The following is a 17,066-nucleotide window of genomic DNA, read 5'->3' as shown; positions in this document are numbered from 1 at the left end:
GAACATAGTACACATAAAACTTACAGTATTATACAAATCTAAAATATAGTAAGATATCAATAATATTCATGTGATTGACTTAATAAAAACTACACCATTTCCCAAATAGGAAAGATAAAGTATGAACCAGCACAGCTTGAACTGAATATGCAGACTTCCAATAGATTCATCAGAGACAGCCTCTGGGTAGTAATCTAACAGCCTAGCGATTGATGCTAGATCAAACCCATTGTTCATGTGTTGAACGTAAACTGTACATACAAAATTTACAAATATTTTCAAAGGCTCCTTCTCAGTCTTTGGAAAGATGTTATAATTAACTCAATACAGACTCACAGAGCAGTCAGGGTTGGAAGGGCCCTCTGGAGATCATCTAGTCCAACCCCCTGCCAAAGCAGGTTCACCTACAGCAGTTGCACAGGATCATGTCCAGGTGGGTTTTGAGTATCTCCAGAGAAGGAGACTCCACAACCTCTCTGGGCAGCCTGTGCCAGTGCTCTGCCACCCTCAATATACAATTGATGCAATCTCTCTGTCTAGGAGCATTTCTGTACAAGGGCTTAACCTGTCTGCCCAAAAGACAAAAAGAATTTTAATTCTACTCTCAGAAAAAAAGAGTAGAAATTTTTAATAAGGTGGAACCCAAATTTAAAAAGGCCATTTTCTACCAGGCTACATGTATTGAGTGTCCTTTCATATCACAGACAGAAAGAAAGGAAAAATCCAAATGACTCAAACCAGGATAGGGAGCAGGATATTGTAAACTCTTCAGAAATCCATGTACTTGCTTGCAGAGAATCTTTACTCAGTGCTTTCAGAGAAAGGCAATATACACTTCATCTAGTGTCTGATATAAATAGGTAAGAAGAATGGCATGCATAGACAGCTTCATTATGCAAAAGAAAATGAAGCATAAATCTGTACGTGGTTCTCTTTCCTTTTATACAGCATACCAGATTTCAGATCAGATGATGTTTCACATTGATTAGTAACAGAAGCAACTCTTCACATCAAGGTCAGCCGAACCCTTCATTTCACTGTGTTACTGGCAAAGCAACATTAACGGGCACTTGGCTAGGCTGTTGTGCTGGTGACCCATTATTGAGAGGTTGCTGTGGAACAGCAGCTGGTTCCATTTTGCTGATGTGTGTTATGAAGCGTAACCGAAGTTTCAAAGCTGGTCTTAAATTACAAATTATTTTCTCAACCTGTTAAAAAAAGTAAAAAAAGGACAAAAAAAAAAAAGAAGACAGAAATGCATTTGGTAAAACAGAAGTATTTTGACATATATCACTACTGTACACAAATACCACATTAGCACAATGAAAAAAGGAGAAAGATACAGTAAATAGCAGTACTTATGTTAATATTTTATTTACCATGTTAACTTTTGGACTTCTTCTGATAACTAACCTTCAAAAAACCCTCCCTGGTGTAACAGTTGTATACCAAAGCTTTGCAAAACAATTCACACAACTGACACTTTTAAAAGCGCATAATGTTACAAACTAAATTTGGTGAACAATTTTTCACTGAACATGGACGCATGGATTGCTTTTGTCACATACCAAGCTATATTAATGAATCAGAAATAAGGTAAAAACTTAAAAGATATAGATTGAAATGAGGAAAAGTTGTGAAACATCTAATAGCTTTATTTCTAGTGATTGCTTTAGTAATAGTACTTAAAGCATGCTCAAACTGTACCTTAAAGCTCAGACTACAGAAATAAATCTTGAAATTTGAGATACCTAATCTACTGCATCTGAAGCTTTTAAATGTGTACAAGTGCACCAACTTCCTAACTTGCATATAGAGACTAGTCAACTGTTAAGCATTTTGTTGTACTGCTATCTATGAAAATAATTCATAAAACGATTAAATTGCTATATTGGAAGAAAGGTAATTAAAGTATCAGTATCTACTGTTTACTTACTTGGTCTTTCACACTGTCACCTGTAAACATATACTTCATATGATACAAGAAGTCACATATAGGATCCATGTAGTTCAGGTGTGAGCTGTACCGATCTGCATTCAGGAGCATTTCATAAAACGCCACTCCAATCTGTTTCCACAGACAGAAAAAGCACCCCAAATGAAAACAGGTTTTAAAATGCTTTAGAGTGGAAATACAGTTAAACAGTATAATAAATATATGTACTGCTTTTTAAGTATCTGTCACTCCTAACTATTTACTTTCTTACAAGGACAAACAGGCAGGTCTAACTCATCCCATTATGTTTAACTAAATGACCCTATTTTCCCATGTTAACTTCCAGCGAGTACAATGATGGTATTTTGGTATATGCTACATAATCAGTGCTTAAACACCATTTCAATGGTTCAAGCAAGCGCCTACAAAATTTGCCAAAGTAGACCTTAGTAAATAACCAGGAAAAGTTTAGCACAAGATTTGAGTTTTCTAGAGAGGACATTACAGTTTACTCCATTCAGTTTGTATGTAGACTCCAGCAAGATCTTCAGCAAATGCATATAGTGCATTTTAACGGTTCGGGCATTCTCTACAAAGAGTTTACAGCTACAATGTTTGAAAATACTTATTGAGGAAGCATTGCGTGCAAACATATGTCTGCCTGCGACCATTTAAAGATGTCAATGTGAAAGCTGAACTTTGTGCTCGGTCATTTAAGTCACACAATAGTTGTTGCCTACTCTGAGGGTAGCAACTCCTCATCATTTCCTCACACTGAAATAAAACTCCTCGCAAAGGAAAAGGAGTGGTATGGGAATGTTAAGAAGCATGAAAAGATGACAGCTTTCTAACTTTTCTTGTAGTTTGGTTCAATACAGAAAATGCAGACACAGAAAAAATTTCCCTCCTGACAGAGGAAGGAAGAAACCAGTCAAGGCAATACTTAATAGCAATTTATAGTATTATACAGGAATCTATAAAATTATACTGATCTATGCATAAACTGTACTTTCTGCTGCTCTCCAGTACTTTTACTTAAGCTCTGCTTTATGAAAAAAAAACTTTTTGGAGTTACTTTTATTGTAGCTTTAAGGCAAAAAAAAAAAAAAAAAGAAAAAAGAAAAAACGCATTCCTAAAGAATTATATATGTATTTTTTGTTTCATACTTCCAAAGTATACTTAAAAAGAACCAGAACAGGCTGTAACTCAGGAGTAAAACTGAAGGAAATATGTAAACAACTATACAGAAACATTGCCATATGATTATTTAACTACCTGGTACAGTTTCTTACAGTATCCTGTGTTCATGATATATCAAAAAACATGAGAACAAAAGTTACAGAACTTTTCTCTCACTGTGTATGCATCCCTACACTTTTTGACTTCTTCACAAAACAATGAATGCAAATTAACTATTTAAGAAAGAAATGGCGGTGAGGCGAGGCACGGTGGGGAGAGTTGCAGCGCACGAACTAATGGGGGCCCAAGAAGGTTAAGAGTGAAGTCCCAGCACAGATATTGGTAACTGTGGATGAAAAAGTAATCATTAGCGGTGGTAGACTTATATGCTATGTTGGTCAGACTCTAGGGGGAGACAAGACGCATGCTTGACACACAGGTTTTGTATTTACTGACAGCACCGATATTTAAAGACTTAGGATTCCCAAGTTAAGCTCTTCTTTCTAGAAGGGTCCCTGCTACCTTTCAGCTCATCTGCCTACTGGCCAGCTCCACTTCTTTTCTCCTCCCCTACCCTTATCCACATTGATATAAGATACAGCCTGTGCTCCTCCATCCTCACAATTCAGCTCTTGCGTACTTCCTTCCCCTGCACAGAAGCTTTTAGAACAGGCAGTAAGTCTGATGCATACTTTGCATGCAGTTTGAGAGCCAAAGCAAGCACATATTGCTTGCTATTTTGCGGGTTGTATTTCTTTTCTTGTAAAAAGTACTAGGTGTTTTATCCTGAACAAAGCTGAGAAGATTTCAGTTAACTGGGTAGCTGAGTATCAACTCAGCAATTCAGATCCTTGAAAATACCGTTTAATTTGTATAGAATTTAATTCTGAATGTTTATCAAAGATCGCTATCAGATTCTGCTTTGTAATATAATTGCAAGCTAAAATAATATATACTGTATAAAGTAGACCAAGGGGTACGCTTTACCTCTATCATGCATCGCGTCCTCTCCTGCTGGAACCGTTGTAGGAAAGGACCAACAAGGTGGTAAACGTAGAGTAACTGGAACTCTGTTTTCACTATCGGTATCAATACCTCAGTGAGGAACCTGTAGTGTTTCAAGACACTTACTAATTCAACTGGAATTTTTTTCCCCCCTTCTTTCCCCTACCCCAAATTCTAGCCAAAACATCACATTCTCTCTCACTGATTTGGGCCTTCATTTTAGAAAATACAGTGTAGCTTTGCAAATATTAGTTATTTCAAATGTTTGTTATTTCAGTGAAGCTGTAGAACATTTCCAGGCATTATTAACGGACTAGAACAAGCAACAACTCTAAGCTCAGCAGAATGCTACACACAGTCAAAAAGCTGTCCTCTGACATTTTAACACTAGCCTTAAATCAAGGTTCAAGATTAATTTAGAGGAATACATCATAGCACCTTCACTTTTGTTCAATATTTTAAGACTTAGTAAGTAAAGCCTGTTAGTTCTCTCATTAACACGGCACTGGGGAAAGTCTAATCAACTTTTTAATGCAGTGGTATTTTTTACTTGTTTTAATGATTAAGTGGACCACTACCACATCCTTCAGTCAGACAAGCATCTCAACTTGCAGTAGAGGGTACCTGCCAGAATTAAGGATACATTCACTGATCACAGTTGATGCTTTAGAAATATGCTACAGTCAAAGGTTTAAGAAAAATTTAAATTAATAAAAGCATAAAAGCTAATCAAGATAAAAAAGGCTCAATAAAGGCAGTCACACTTTAGATGTGAAGCTTACAGATAAGCTTACAGACAGCTTACAGATAACAAGAACTACATTATCCCGAAGCTTACAGATAACAAGAACTACGTCAGTGGAAGAGGGAGCTGGAAAAAAACTTGTGATCTATCTGGTGAGTTTTGGAGCTCCCCTGTACCTATTTGCTGGTGTAAGTGTTACAGGTACAGCTTTATCTACAATATGCATGGAATTTAAAAGACAAATTAAATCATAAAGTATCATTACACCTACTTAGGAATGAGAGAAAGCTGTCCAATGCTAGAATGATGCCAGACAGCATGTGCCAAAGCCAAAGTGTAGCTACAACTCATCTCAGAATAAGACTGGTGACATGCTGTGAAGTCAAACAGTTGGAATGGGTAACCAACCCACTCCGTCTCTGACGTCAAGCTGGGACTGTTGATAACGCTCACAATGCGATCATGGAGAACAATCCAGTATGGCTCCTGGAAAAAACAAAAAGTCAGAATTGCTTCTGAACAGAACACAATCTAAGACAATGCTTCCTCAACTCTTCCTACTGTTTTTGCATTTCTAAAATGTTTTCAACTACATGGTAGTTTATAACCCTCTCTGACAAACATGAAAAATAAGCAGCATAATACAGAAAGCATTCATGTTAGTGGATGTGGCACACTCGAGGGTGTGGCATTATCAAGATATATTTCATGAATTTAATTACTTACTTAGCTAATATAAAAGTCTCCAAAAGAAGCAGAGTAGAGGCAAAAAGTCTTAATGGAGAGAGACTGAGAACTTTCTGAGTGCAGGTACAAACAGTCAAAAAATCCAAGATGGAAACAGGAAACAAAAAAATGGTGCAAAAGTAAAAAAATGTAAATGGAAGATGCAAGGAGAGGGAACAGGAAGAATAAATAAGAAGCATTATAAAAATAATAAGGATTAAATCCACGTTGGCTTTCTTCCAAGAAAACGAACCATTTTGTGGCGGAAAAGAAGTCGCAAGGAAAGGATAACTGTTGCACTTATAAGCAACAGGTAAGGAGGATCAAAATTATTCAGGCAGTCCTGGTCAGGTACCAAGAGTCATTATATTTGAAAGATCAAAGTTTCTACCGATATGCTTACTCTAGTACTGCACACATTTGCTTTTGCAGTCTTAGGCACATCTCATTTACATGGTTTAAGAGCTACAGGATGTGCAAGTGCAAGCATTAATATGAAATTAGCTTTGCATCAGAACCTTTATAGATCTTATTTCATAGCTCCAGTTCTCGATACTACACACATGGCATTTAACTATGTTTTTAAATAGGAGTGATTTACTTCTTCTGATCATATCCTCAAAACACAGTAGAAAAACAGAAAACCTGGTCAATTTTTCCATGCTGCAGGAGCAGATGTTTCTCAAACATGCAAGCAGCCTTCTGAATAGCCCTCTGTGAATCTACAGATGTTGGCTGTAAGTTTTTAGGACATATTATAGAAAAATGATAAACCTTACACAGAAGAAGACATTTTTTTATTTTAAAATACAACATATTGACTCACTGGTAAGGCTGTGATAATTAGTCCAATTGCATTCATCCATGCTGTGATATTCTCTCTTGGCACCAGGGGTTGACTAGAGACAAAGTAAAAAAAAACCTAAAGCTCAGAAATTCACAATTGCAATTTGTGTCTCTGGTGCACCTACACACAAGGTGTACTTATGCAAAGAATATTTCTCAAGTTGAATTATAAAACTATAAAAAATCATAGAGGTATTTAGGATAGCCAACAGATGGTACAAATACCATTGTGATGTTGCTTGCAAAACTTCGTTCAGGTATGATTTTGCACTAGTAGCATGTTTTCTTCAAAGGCTGTTATCACACTATTCTTCCTACTGAATAGGTTTCAGTGCTTAAGGGTTGCTTGTGCCTTTATTGACTCCTTCCCTCCATGTGCCCCAAACAGAACTAACAATAATACATTACTAAGCTCAATAAGGCTGAAATCGAATCATTTCAGTTTATCATTGCTCAAAGGTGGCACCTGAATCACTGCAAGAATACTAGGTCCTTTCTTTCACTCCAGTTCTTTTCACAGTGGCTGAGAAAGAAACAGATCTATGGGTCAAACTTAATGCATCACGACAAAAGGCTAGCCTTGGTACACCACTGTTTCAAAGTACCTCTGATTTAACATTAGCATCAGGAGGATTCAGAGTCCTGACAACGCTTCCTGCCCCTTTCTTTGCATTCAAAGATGCTGTGATATTAACTGATGAAATGTCCTCCTCCCAGCACAGCTGAAAGAACAACAGACTTCTTCCAGCCTCTCTGCCACTGAACCCACTGGGTAAGTTCTTAGCCTGTGCGAGGTCTTCCTTCTATCTTTTAAGAGGATCATGCTGAATCAACTGTTCTTGAAGCACACACAATCCACTACAGCACAGAAATCCAACACGTGATTTTTCTGCTTGATTCCTATAGCCTTGTCCTCCAAAAATACTTTATACATAAAACTTAAAGTATTTATACTTAATAAAAAAAATTATAAAAACCTAAGAAAGTTAGTATCACAAACTACCTTAGCAATCTCTAATTACGTATTATATATTGCAGAACACAGTTTCAGAGAGCCAACATACCTCTTCAGCACAACGTTCAGTAGTGCATTGCCCACATCCTTCCCTGGAACAGCCAGAGCCATGAGCTCAACACAGGTAACATGGAGAGCATGGGCAGCTGGGTTAGGAAACTCGTTGAATCTCCAGTCACAATTTGGAAATGGACCAGGCGATTTGCCTGCCATAGGTGACAAGGATTAAGGAAAAAAAAAGGTGCCCGAACACAGACGAGCATAAGCAGCACACTGCTTAAAAATATATGTATATACCATACATACTAAGTCAAATTGAATTGAATTGAAAGGTCAGTTACTGAGAACAAATAAAACAGCCACATTTCATAAAAATAAGACATATGGACAAAAGTATGAACATAAAGCAATGATACTCAATCACTGAAGGATTGCATGAATACATAGCTATAAATATACTAAACACACATGGTCATAGGATAAATTTCCCTGATTAAGAGGTGGAACAAAACAACACCAACCATCTCATTCACCATCTGCTTCCAAGACAAGAAAATGAAAATAATGAGAATTTTCTACTCTGCATAATCTGAAACCATTAATTTGCCTTCGTATAAGATCTTCTAGCAGACTTCTAGGGTGACAGTTTATGCAAAGTGAGCACCTGCTTAGTCTCTGAAAATATTCCACTTTCCCAACTGAGACCAGTCATTGCAGTTACATATAGAAAAGATCTCCGAACACAGGGTTTATATAATTTTAGCTTTCTTTAGAGACACCTAATAAACTTCTTTCAAGTTAAACACAAAAGAAATGCAAGTTTGGGAAAAGCAGTGAAGGAAGACACATCCAAAAAACTGGTCAACTCCTGTAAAGTTGACCCAGAAAGAAGACAACTTCCAGGAAGATTCCACTAGCGCTATTCTCTAGAACATAGCTGCATGAGTTCACCAGCTATTTGTACAGAAATTTAAATCAGCTGTAGTCATAATTGCAAAAACTAGTAAGAGGCAGCAATTAAGAAAATGTAGGTTTCTATTAAAAATATAACTTCTAGTTTTTCCCTCCTAAAAGTCACATACTCAGCCGTTGCTAACAGCACATGACCGATCTTCAACTAGACACAACTAGTTATATACCATCTTAAATTTGATACTGCTTATAATATTTTATCCTTGGTAATACTGACAATGGCATTAAAAAAAAGTAACCTCATTTTCTAAATTTTTTTAAATACTCATGCTTTGTATCAAGCTGATTTTATGTGGCAATTAGAATTCAACTCAGAATGCACAAACAGCTGTATTTGTACTTATAAGTGATGCATTAAACAGTGAAATATTTATACAGTTGTATTGTATTTTTTTTTTCACTCTATCTTTCAAGATGTTTTCACTAGGGCAGCACAGTCCCTGTGTAGAAAAATTTTAAAAAGTACACTGAAGTAATCTAAAACAAATTTAGACTGATATATGCAGCTAAATAAAGACTCCACGCATTATTTCATATGTGAATAGACAGAAATTGAAGTTTATATTTTGATGAAATGAAGCTGTAAGACATTGGCATAGCTTACTTAATGCAAACTTTAAGAAGGATATTGTCTACTAGTCTGCCAATGAGCTTGCAATAGTAAGTATCATCAGGAATCCATGGATTGTCTTCTCGGGGATTCATGGCACATTTGAGGTAAGTATCACTTAGACACCAGCCTAGTGGGCGATTATCTTTGAGAGAGCCAATTATGGCATGAACAAGTTTTCTCTTGAGGTTTGGGCGCTCTCTGAGATGCCCCTCGTAATAGTGAAGAGTGTTGTACAGGTAAGTCACTGGACGGTCTGCCAAGAAGACAAGGAAAACAACAAAAACCAGAAATAACTTCTAGCATCACTATTATGTTTATGGTGGCAAACATAAAATTAAAATCAAGAGCTCTACAAGACTAAGCTGTATGTATTTAAAAACAGCGCATATGGAATTTATTCATGTTCTTTATTTTATTATACTCTAAACCACTGATTTTCCTTTGTCTTGTATATACATTTTAATATGTGTGCAGAAGGGCTGAAGTCAAACAAAGACAGTCAGTATTACTAATAGTTCATACTTCATGATAATACTAATGTATTTGTAAGTAAACTATCTAAACCATCCTTTCGTATAAAAGGTATTAAATAGGAAGAATCCAGATATGAAGTCTCAGTAAAGAAAGAATATTGTAAATTGTCTGGGCATAACATAGCAATGACATCTATACAAAAAGTTGTTATAAAAGTGTTTAAAAAAATCAGGTTAAGCTATTTGAATCTTAAGCAAGGATAGATGGAGGAACTGCTTTTTAGTTGTTTCAGTCTTGGTAACAGAAAGTTTGTTTGGACACAGGTCCAAGTACTTACTACTAGAAGGGAATGAAAGGGAAAGGTGTGAAGGAAGCATGAATTCGCAAGAGCTACCTGAATAAAAGCAAGTTCACTGTTAGTAGGCTGAAATTCACTTAACAGGGACTGTACTTCTCTGTGGAAATGTAGACAGGGCTTACAGAATACGAAAGGATTAAAACCCTGCTGTGCTAGTAGATTAAAATTATGAATGAATGAGTTGAAGGAGAATAGAATGATCACAACAGGAATAAAAGTCTGTATTCACAGATAACTTACCATGGAATTTGTATAAACCTCCCAGATGATCCAATAAAGTTTCTAGTGATTTGGACACTGGAAGCAATTCCAGAAATCTATGGATTACAATGTCAAACACTGGCAGAAAGCGCAGGCATACATTTCCAAAATAAATTGGTAGGTACTGGGGCTGGATCTGAACTGGGGGATTGACTTGCTCTGCCAAGCCTTCAAAATACAGCTTTTCAGGGTATTTCTGGAGGGAAAGAAATCCGACAAAATCAAAAGCTCTTTCCTTAAAAGCAGTGCATTAAACATTCAGAATCTACATTGCTTTAAAAAGACACTTCATAACCCTCATTATCACATATGAATGCAGTGAGATGATTTCACTGTAAAACTTACTGAAGAAAATCCAACTCTGAGTGAAATTATTTAGTTATTAGACTAGTAGGTAACAACTTCTTCAGAAAAAATAAAACAAAACAAAGTTTCACCACCACTCAAAGTGGACACAAGAGAACATTAAGCATTCCAAGGCAAAGCTGAAAGCAGCCAGTGCTTACATGTACCTAGGGAGAAAACCTAGGGGAAATCAGCACTACTGAAAGTTTCTGCATCATATACAGAATCAGAATACTAGAAATAATATGCATGTAATAACTCCCTAGGAAAGAACTGGAGTGTACTCAAATACAAGACAAGTACAGCTGACGGCTGAGCTTATAGTGTTTTACCCATGACTGAAATTTCTATATGCCAGATCACGTGTAATAACTGTGCAGCCATGTCAGAGCACTTCCCAGACTAACGTAATTTGCTTCCTTGCCACCCTTACACTTTTAGGCACTGTTAAAGACAGTGTACTGCTAAAACAGAGAGCGAATACAGACTAAATAGCTCTGGATCAGAACTAGGTTGTATGGGTTTAGTTACACCAGAGTTTGCTTGTATCTATTTCACTTCAGTGTTGATTTATCATTTGACAGAACACTCCACTGGTACATCCTTTTCTAGCCAGCAGAAGCCACTACTTTTACAGCAGCATTAAAATCTCAGCAATTCTCTTCCCTAACATATCAGGATATCATGTTCTTGCCACACAGGAGATGGAAGCTTCTTTAATAATTAGGAGAAAACATAGGTTTAACTATTATTATAGTCATAGAACACCAGAAGGAAATACTTTCTCCCTGATGCACAAAAACCCTGTTCTAAATGAATTTCAGTAAAACCAAGATTTTAAAATTATTTGATTTAGATGAGGAAGAATGAATCTCCAACCAACTCTTCAGCTGCTTCTGTCTCTGAATATCACTGCGTTATAATTTTAACATTATTACATAATGGGGTTTTTTTTATACTAGCCCAAATAAATTACAACTTACTAAGTAATTCCAAAAATTGAAAGAGCTGTCCTGTCATTTACAAGACAAAAGACTCTCTGACTGATCTCAACTCCACAGAAAGTATTACAATAAAAACAATTTTATTAGCTTTGATACCTTGTGATAACTCATATGCTTGGTATGCCAGTCATTCTGCAGCCAGTGCTCCGGAGAATTCTCCTTCACAAAATCACTCACTCTGTTTCTGAAATCATTGGGCTTCAGTAAGAGTAGTTGAATTATGAAGTAACAGACTTGAGCTTCATTTCCTTCATGACTACGCATAGCCTTAAACAAAATGCATCAGAAAACATGGAATTACCTTTGACACTGCTGTCTGCTTTATAACCCCTAAACACTGGCTAGCAAATTTGGCTGCACATCAGGTACATCTGCACACAAATTCACATTGAACATACAGTCTTTCAACTCTGTTTATCAAGCAAAGACACAGAACAGAGGCAGGTTCAATCACCTCCTGTGAAAAGTACCCACCACGTTTTTTATTCCATAGGTAGAAAGTCTTACGAACTCCCCACTGATAGTACATTCTCCAAGAATTCTAGCTGTCTTTTAGCTGTCAGTTCTTATTGAAATCAATTAACATTAATGAAAGTAAAGATTGCTTCAAACTTTGGGCCACTGACATGTTTGGACTTCAGTTTGAAAACCAAACTAAAATTCAAACAGCCAGCTTTACATTAAGATGAGATTTTAAAATATAATTACTGAAGGAAAATTCAATTCTCTGTAGGTGAGTTCTGCTTTATTTTGTAGGATAACCTGCAAAGATTGAGAATGCCATTTCTCTCTTACTTGTCTGATGAAACAGGCTGAATTCTAAGCAAGGAAAGTATACTCTAATGGGTACAAGATTTTCCATTTGCTCCTGAATCATGGCATGCCATACACCTTCTGCCTTTTCAGGCTGCAGAAATAATTGCACAGCTCTGAGATCAGAGACCCAAAGCACTAATAACAACATTTAATAATACCAATTCAATGGTTGCCATTAAATAACCAAGAAAAGCTTCCCCTGAAGATTCGGAGAACTGTAAGACTTTGAGTTTTATGTCGCTTACAGAAGTAATCTATTATTTTACTTGATTATTGGGTTAGCAAATAGTTACTATTTAAAATCAATGCATTTTTAAAAAGATTGCTCCTACAAAAGTCACTCAGAAAGCAGACTCCACGTGAAGAAATGGCATCTTACCTTCTAAAGCAATACTTACCAAACACAGTATCAACCTATCCAGTGTTACAATGTTGTATTTCCACACCATGTCATTGAGAATCTCAATACATTTATTGAGCTGCTGGCCTCCTGCAGAGGTAGAGAATTCATACACCAAGAAATCTGCAAATGTCCTGACATGTGCCACCAGAGCTCTGGCCCCAATTCTTTCTAACACTCTAGCAGGGAAGAAGAAAAGAAAGGGGGGGTGGGAGGAAAAAAGAAGAAAGTATCAAGCAACTGTTACTGTTCTTAATACATTTTTAACTGGTCTATTTTACAAGAGTCAGTGCAGAGTACACTGTCTCAAGTTGTGCCAGGGGAGGTTCAGGCTGAACATTAGAAAGAACTTCTTCACTGTAAGAGTCGTTAGGCATTGGAACGGGCTCCCCAGGGAGGTGGTGGAGTCACCATCCCTGGAGGTGTTCAAAAAACGTTTAGATGTGGCACTTCAAGACATGGTTTAGTGGGTTTAGCAGGCATGGTGGCATAGGGTATATACGGTTGGGCTTCATGATCTTTGACATCTCTTCCAACCACAATGATTCTATGATTTTAATGCAATTGTCTTAAAAAAGACAAAAGCACTTCCTTTATTAAATGAACTGAAGAAAACCCCAAAGCAAAGCAAAAAATACCTTACAGCAACAGAATTCCAAAGTCTGGATACTAATCAGAAGAAATACTTCAAGTTCACCAATTCTCATGGGTAGTATTCCATCCAGAACCCACGTTTTAGTTACGCATTTTTAATTATATACCCCTTAGCACAATCTTCTGCAACTCAACTTTATTTTCCTGCAGTATCTATTTTAATATAACCATAGCATTAAAACACTGGTATTTTCTCATTGCACAGAAGAGTAACACATGCTATCATAAAGATTAATTGTCTCAACAGACCTAACAAGGACTGAAAAGAAAGAATCTACCTGTCACAGCTGGAGCTGGTGCTGTTACTACCGAGAAAAAGTTAAAAAAAATAAATTGTAGGACTACTCCTTGTATATGAAATTTTCATCTTAATTCAACATTTGTTTTTTAAAAAAATATTTAGCCTTTACTCATATATAAAGGCTAAGTAAATAAATGCTTTATATTTTGTTTACTATTTCAGATTGCCTGAAACACTGTCATTACAAGTAAACGGTTTAACTCAAATACCTCACATCCTCATCTCTTACCAGGAAGAATAGGCATTGCAGATCACTGCATGGTGTAACCGATCTTAAACACTGCACAAATATTATGACATGCTTGCTAATACCTAGCTCCACCCCTTTTTTCCCATGCTCTGAATTAATAAAAGAATACAAATCAAGCTGTTAATGCACAAGGCCTATGTCCTCAGAACTGAGAATGCTGCTGTAATAACTTTGAAATAGCACATCTTTGAAGCTCACCTGTAGCCAATTTGATTAATGTGATCAGTCTCTAACAACATCTTCCATAGGAGACAAAGGAAAAGTGGGGATGAACCTTGCACAGAAAAGTGTGCAATTATATCATTCTCATTGGTCAAAGACTTCCACTTTCGGTATTCTTCTTCCACATTCTTCTTCAAGTTAAAACGGCTTTCCTGAGGTACGTTATTCTGCTTGAAGAATACCTGAAATAAAGTAGGCTTTGCTGTGACTAACAGCCTAGAATAAAACATGTGAACAGGCAAACTTTTGCCTGACTCAGCACCCTATGAGTGCCTACTTCCTTTTACAATACAAACCTACTAGGATTGCTTCACTGTGACACCACAGTGACTGTTTTGTCACTACAAAGTTACATGACAAACTGCCACATGAAAAAAGGCTTCTCTTTTTTTAATTTTTAAAAGATCTGATTTAGCTTCCACTGGACATATCAGTTGGCCAAACTTGGCCTTAGAATACTCCAGGAGAAGCTAATGCATTTCTGAAGAAATAGCAATGTTACAATCATGTTGCATTCTTTAGGGACTTGAGATTAATGTAGAATGGACAGGGGAAGAATCTCACTAACTAGCAAAAGGCAAAGGATCTTGTTAGGAGAGTAAATTCTCTGAATTTGCAATTATAAAATCATCAGTTTGAAACTATTACCTGCAGAGGAGCTGGAAAACAGCTTAGTGTATGTGATGCCCAGTTATGTGGAGTAAAACTCATGATAGTCTGCAATATATCCTTGCACCAAGTTCCCTGAATTGAATCAGAGCCTGTGAAAAAGTCTAGAAAACGGATTGATGATATTAGAATTTCATACAAAAAACCATTTCTTATTGATATTCCTTCTGTAATCACATGCATCAAGGCTTTGCTAGTTCAACAGAGTTTCCTTTTTGGCCAACTTCTCTCGTCCCCTTTCTTTGAATCTTACTTACTCTCTAGAACAAGCTGAGTATTATCTTTTTTATGCTATTAACAAGAAAAAAATTATTTTTAGGTTTTGATCTAGAAATAAAGCAATCATGATTTTAACATTTTTTATTTAATTTGCTGTAATGTCAGTAAGACAAGCTTTTGCTGATTAACTGATTAGATTTAAATAAAAATCCTGAGGAAGATAATGACGAAATTGCCAGATGCCATTTTATATTGCTTTGAAAAGGCTACTCAGCAGTACCTTTCCCAATTAAGCTGTAGAAATAAAAAGTAAGCCTCATACTCCCAATCCCAGTGTTGATTTGACATTAAAGGTTGAGCAAAGGTTAAAAAATAAAAAAACCTAAACCCCTTTCCTTTCAAATAACCTCCACCAGTTTTTGTGAAATCAGTTGTTCTAACCCTCCAGCAAGTCTCCAGACTAGAATCATTAAAAAAGGAGAGAGAGAGAGAAAACATTCCCCTCAAAGCTAACAAAAACCTGACCCATGTCATTGCACATTGCTAAAACAATGAAACACACAATAAAAGCTTCCCCTCTCCCTTCCCCAAGAAAGTAATCCCAAAACACACACCACTTTTTCTTAAAGGTAAGCTGTAGAGGGAGTGGCTTCCACATGAGCAACATACTTGCTGTGAACATTCCATTATTTTTTTTTTTAATGGCATGTATCAGTCATCAATCCAAACATTTAAATTTAAAATAATGAAACTGAAACAGTAAAAAAAACCTAGTCACACTGCATCTCTGTATAAAAATAAACTTCTACACAATGTCTGATTTCACTACTGCTTTAATAGCTTTTTGCCTAAAAACAAGTAGTAGGAAATTAAAATTATACTTTTTTCAAAACCAAAAGTGTTTGGGGTATGTTTTATGACTGAGTCATTTCCATGATATTCTATTAAACAGTATTTTAGAGAAATGGCTTGACTACAGCTTTCACTTAGATGTGATCTCACAGTACTACTATTACCTGTCACATGTGTTGCCCTTGCTAGAGTTAAGATCAAGGCCCTGTTGAGTTCTTCTGATTCTGCTGAAAGAACTGTTTTGGGATCACTGAGGAATCGTGTAAACTGTGGTTGGACTTCCGAGCTGCCTAAAGCTGTGATTAGCCTTAGAGCAGTACTTTCAACACTGAAAGAAGGAAACAGTCCAGTTAGCAAATAATGCTTATACTACTGCTTCTAAGATTCCAAAAATACCTATTTTTCCTCTGTTTTCTGCTTCAAATAATACAGAAACATTTGTTTTGAAAGTGACGAAGTCAACCTTTTGGAAAAGTTTGCTTTTTCCACTATTTAATAAATTTTTTATCAACCATTTAAGTACTTTATTTTCAAATAAAGCTCTCAAAAGTTGATTTAGTGAAAATTCCAGGTGCAGAGCCTCTGAAAGAGCCTGAAGTCTCTCTGATTTAGAGCCTGCCCCTCCCCTTTGTTATCTTTTGAACATCTTCATCTAAACAAGGATACATAGATAAATAAATATATGCAAAAACAGAATAAAAAGGCATGAATAATGCATGGGATGTTTCAAAGCTAACTATCACCTTGAAGCAGACAGCACTAAATTGTCCCTATTAAAGAAATGAGGAAGTACTGCTTTTGATTAAAAGCACTTTATTTTCCAGTGCTCTAGTTGGAAGCACTTTTCACACCAGGTGGCTTGAAATAATTTAAAAGACACTAACATTTGAAACGCCAAAGCCATAGGTTAGTTTACTCCAATCTAGTTGCATGCAGCGCTTATCAAAACTGACTGACTAACATCCCTATTTCACAGACTAACATGACAAAACAAGATTTAGGTGAATAAAAAGAACAAGACCTTGAGTTTAATGAGAAACTTGTCTTCACTTTTTTGTCTTTATTTTTGACAAAGGATAACCAATTGAGCAATTTCCATCTGGACTAAGAAATTACTGTGTAAGTAGACTTCCTTGATGTGACATAATAATAGTGAGGTTGCTCTGTCTCCTTCACATAGCCCCACAAGAAGCATTCTACTCT

General features: G+C 36.4%; 1 protein-coding gene across 2 annotated transcripts in view; it reads right to left on the bottom strand.

The window, feature by feature from the left end:
• Positions 1 to 744: 744 nt before the first annotated feature.
• MED23 (mediator complex subunit 23) overlaps positions 745 to 17,066 on the bottom strand; it is a 39,167-nt gene continuing 22,845 nt past the window's right edge. For both annotated transcript variants that reach the window (XM_009697387.1, XM_009697388.1), the window contains 13 exons: positions 16,028 to 16,191; positions 14,772 to 14,896; positions 14,100 to 14,305; positions 12,695 to 12,875; positions 11,577 to 11,747; positions 10,111 to 10,327; positions 9,055 to 9,291; positions 7,503 to 7,668; positions 6,419 to 6,491; positions 5,138 to 5,352; positions 4,104 to 4,224; positions 1,937 to 2,068; positions 745 to 1,208 (listed from right to left, as the gene is read on the bottom strand). In XM_009697387.1, the coding sequence (XP_009695689.1) occupies positions 1,035 to 1,208; positions 1,937 to 2,068; positions 4,104 to 4,224; positions 5,138 to 5,352; positions 6,419 to 6,491; positions 7,503 to 7,668; positions 9,055 to 9,291; positions 10,111 to 10,327; positions 11,577 to 11,747; positions 12,695 to 12,875; positions 14,100 to 14,305; positions 14,772 to 14,896; positions 16,028 to 16,191 (2,182 nt within the window). In that variant the 3' untranslated portion in view covers positions 745 to 1,034. The remainder of the gene's footprint in view (positions 1,209 to 1,936; positions 2,069 to 4,103; positions 4,225 to 5,137; positions 5,353 to 6,418; positions 6,492 to 7,502; positions 7,669 to 9,054; positions 9,292 to 10,110; positions 10,328 to 11,576; positions 11,748 to 12,694; positions 12,876 to 14,099; positions 14,306 to 14,771; positions 14,897 to 16,027; positions 16,192 to 17,066) is intronic.

This window comes from Cariama cristata, unplaced genomic scaffold, assembly GCF_000690535.1.
Source record: "Cariama cristata isolate BGI_N322 unplaced genomic scaffold, ASM69053v1 scaffold11813, whole genome shotgun sequence".
Classification (NCBI taxonomy): Eukaryota; Metazoa; Chordata; class Aves; order Cariamiformes; family Cariamidae; genus Cariama; species Cariama cristata.
Note: the sequence above shows the minus strand (reverse complement) of the source record. Positions and strands in the feature narration are given on the sequence as shown.